The 3613-nt window shown below is 39.8% G+C and overlaps 1 protein-coding gene across 1 annotated transcript in view; it reads left to right on the top strand.

The window, feature by feature from the left end:
• Positions 1–3311: 3311 nt before the first annotated feature.
• Positions 3312–3613, top strand: part of LOC134841740 (uncharacterized) — a gene marked incomplete in the record, with an annotated part of 53792 nt that continues 53490 nt past the window's right edge. The window contains 1 exon segment of the mRNA XM_063857779.1: positions 3312–3432. Coding sequence (XP_063713849.1) covers positions 3421–3432 — 12 coding nt within the window.

The following is a 3613-nucleotide window of genomic DNA, read 5'->3' as shown; positions in this document are numbered from 1 at the left end:
ATAAAAGATATGTCATAACCGTCAAGTCACTCGATCGAAAACCAGGAGCCGATTGTGAGTGGTATAACCCGCATCATCCGGCGTGGAACCCAAAAAAACCGGTAAGATGCGCGGATTGCTCAATTTCCATCAAAACCTCAGTTTTATACTTTTAGGATTCTTTCAGCATGAATAAGCGGTTTCAGCCAACATTGATGTTATGATTTTACTGGTTTGAGCCCGCGAAGAAGAGCTACCTTCTCTCCGGTTTTTGTGGCGGGAGGACCCCACATCAAGTGTGGTGGTTCACAATACACACATCATAACCTTTCCGGCGCTCGTGACTCGCAGACTTAAGCGAAATTTGCTCTGCAGAAGACTGCATCTGATCATCAAGCTGAGCACCCCGCAGCTGCTTCAGCTGCTGTCTAGAAGTTTTTAATGGATGACTCCATGGGTTCTTTTCAAGACAAAGATCACGCGTTGAAATAAGGAAGAGATTTAGTCTCGTTGCTTAAACTAGGTGGTTTTCATCCGACAAAAATTGCCAGCAACGCGCTCGATGTAGGAACCGCTCCTGATCCGGACAACCATGAGTTTAGTTTCTCTTTTAAGATTAATCGTGAGAGTCCAGACCAGTCATTGCATGTCCTCGATCTTAAGATACGTTAGTCGTTAGAAGAGTGGTTGATCATCCACTATACAAAACAACCATTCAGCCTACTGTGCTCCCTATGCCGTGAGAGCTCGCCTTCTACTAAAAGATTTAAGGCGAATCAAAGATCAAAAATGTGACCATCATCATCCAGATGAGGTTAAACTGCAGTTCCTTGAGTGGCAATTTTCTTTTGTTAGGTTTTTCTGACAACACCTCGTAGCTATCTCACTGAGACTTTTGGCCGATTTGAACTTCACATGCTCGCATGATGTTTTCTGCGTCGTCCCTTTCCTTCATTCACGACTCAAGAGTTCGCTTAAGAATGAGTTAGCCTTTGTGCTTGGCAAGGCCAGCGTAGCACATTTGAAAGCGCTATTTATTCCAAAGATAGAGTTTCAGGGGGCTCTTCTTGCAACCCGTTTGAAAGAAGAAGTTTTGAAATGTCTTACCTTCAAAGTTACAGCCATTTTCATATTGATTCATAGTACCACAGTCTTCAGTGGCCTAACTCTTGCAAAAAATTACCCGATTTGAAGGGTATTCACACTGGTGAGATCCTGGAATCTACAACCATTGATCAGTGGCATCATATACTAAGCGGTGATAACCCAGCTGATACCGATACACGAAGGATGTCTTCGGAATGAGTTAATGGCCCTTGTATACGGAAGACGAATAATTGGCCGTCCAAATCGATAAAATGAGTCTTAAAAAACCTTCTTGTCACATCGACATATATCTGAAAATTTCCTCAAAATTCGGCGTCGATGTTTCGCCGAACAAAAGTTTTCTATTGGGAAAATGGAAAGGGTAAAACTCAATTGTAAAATACAAATGGTTGGTAGCATTTTTGCTGAGTTGATTGCCATTCCGCAAACATTTTCGCTTGAGTACAATAGAAACTCGACAGATATTTGAAAAATTCCTCAAAATTCGTCGTCGATTTTAAACGGTTGGTAGCATTTTTGCTGAGATGGTTGCCATCCCGCTAACATTTTCGCTCGAGTACAATAGAAATTACCGACCTGTTTGAGTTGGACTTTGCTGAGCAGAAACAAATTTTTGGTCCCAGCGTAAGTCATTTGCTAGTGAGCTAAAATTATCACAATGAATAGTCGGATTGCCAAGTATCGCCATTCACTGGCCCAGCTGGACTTCATCGCGCAATTGGGCTCATCGGTCGTTTGGTTAATACCAATTTCGATAGCAAGCATCCAAAAAAACTTTATGCATGTCACGCGGTTTTTACTTATTTATTAGACACTTATACGTTAAGAATTTCCACCAAAACTTGGATAACATGCGTGATGTTGTAAGTTTGAAATACGTTGTAAAAATTTTGCCTTGCTGAGCAGTCACTAAACGCAAGACCAAGCACAGCTGCTAGTTCCAACCCACTAGATTTAGAAGCGTTGGCCCCGAACCAATTTTTGCTTGATCAACATGCATCGAGTTTTCAGTCGCTAAATTTTCAAAAATAACTTCTGCCATAACTAGAGCGCAATTATACGCTAACACTATCTGGACAAGTTGGATGCTTGAATATGTTCCTTCTCTCACTAAGTTGGCAAAGTGGCGCAACTAATCGGATGTTAAGTTATAAGCAGGCAACTTGGTTTGGTTCATAGAGCCTGACAGTCCACGTGGATACTATCCATTCGCACGCCGCCTTGTTAGATTGCACTACTGCAAAGACGGATGCGCGCGATCCGCAAACAAAACCGTGACGAGCGAACTATCCCGTTCTTCCATCTTTAGAGACAGGAGATGTTGCTACACAATTGGAACTGTTAGTTCAACCTGATATTTGTTTTGACCGAAATCGAACACATCTAAAAAATAATAGCTAGACGGTTTAGGACAAAACTTGACAAAATGGTCGACTGGTTTAGCGTGGGTTCAAATCACCCCATACTTTGATCTTTATATATGTAAACTCGAGGAGCTATAGCCCCACCTGACCTTTTTCGCTCTAATACGATTCAGCCTTGATTTAAGCTGACAATCAAAAATGGGTAGTTTGTCTGATGGACAAATACTGGCCATTTGGCAGCTTGATTTGTGTTATTCAGGCAATTATTGCCGATGTTACCAAAGTTAAAGTAGGTTAAATTTTTTTTGTGTTTTTAGATTTGCTTATAGAGTTATTTAGCCGAGAAAATCCTCTTCAATTCAGTTGTTTGACATTCAAAACTTCTTCAATATGCAGAGGTTAGCGCGCACAGGAGAGTTTGGATGGAGTCCGAAGCATAAGAATGAAGTCCTAACGAGAATGAAGTCCGAAAGCATAAAGTCCGTAAAATTAAAATGCGAAAAAATGAAGTCCGCTAGAAAAAAGTCCGAAAAAGTTAAGACTGCTTATGAACTAGAGTCCAAAAAGATTTGCTTCGCTGCGAGTCGGTTCAATTCATTATATTCGTATTTTTATATAAGCCAGGTGCTGATGTTCAGCTGAACATTCTTACCAGCTCTGCTTCAAATGCCGCCAAATAAACCAATCTAAATGTTTGAAAGTACATATAAAACATGCTACAATGTTCAGAAACTAATCATAACAGAAAAATACTGTAAAATAAAAGAAAATAGCTCAAAACTATTTAATAACGTAATTTTCCGACTTTATGAGCCAAAACGATTTTTCAAACATTTGTTTTTTCTTAGTTTGAACTGTATGCAGTTTTTTTTATACTTATAAACTGACTTTCGATTCGTACGATCAGTTTCGAATTCTTTAAATTTGCTAAAGCTATATTACTAAAGAAACAAATTGCAACGCTCGGCAGATGTCAAGAGAGGTATGCTTGCTCTAGTCAGAATTAAACCATGTAATTTTGGACTTAATTTGTTTTCCTCTCAACTATGGTTTGCCCAGTTTTTCCCAAGGGTCCCCTCTGGTATCTTTTTTACGATCCCATTTTTGTTTGATCAATCAAAAGATTTTTTGGAAGGTGCCAAAGGAAAGTCAAAATTTGTTCA

The sequence above is a fragment of the Symsagittifera roscoffensis genome, chromosome 3 (genome assembly GCF_963678635.1).
Source record: "Symsagittifera roscoffensis chromosome 3, txSymRosc1.1, whole genome shotgun sequence".
NCBI lineage: Eukaryota > Metazoa > Xenacoelomorpha > Acoela > Convolutidae > Symsagittifera > Symsagittifera roscoffensis.
This window is presented reverse-complemented; position numbering and strand designations above follow the sequence as displayed.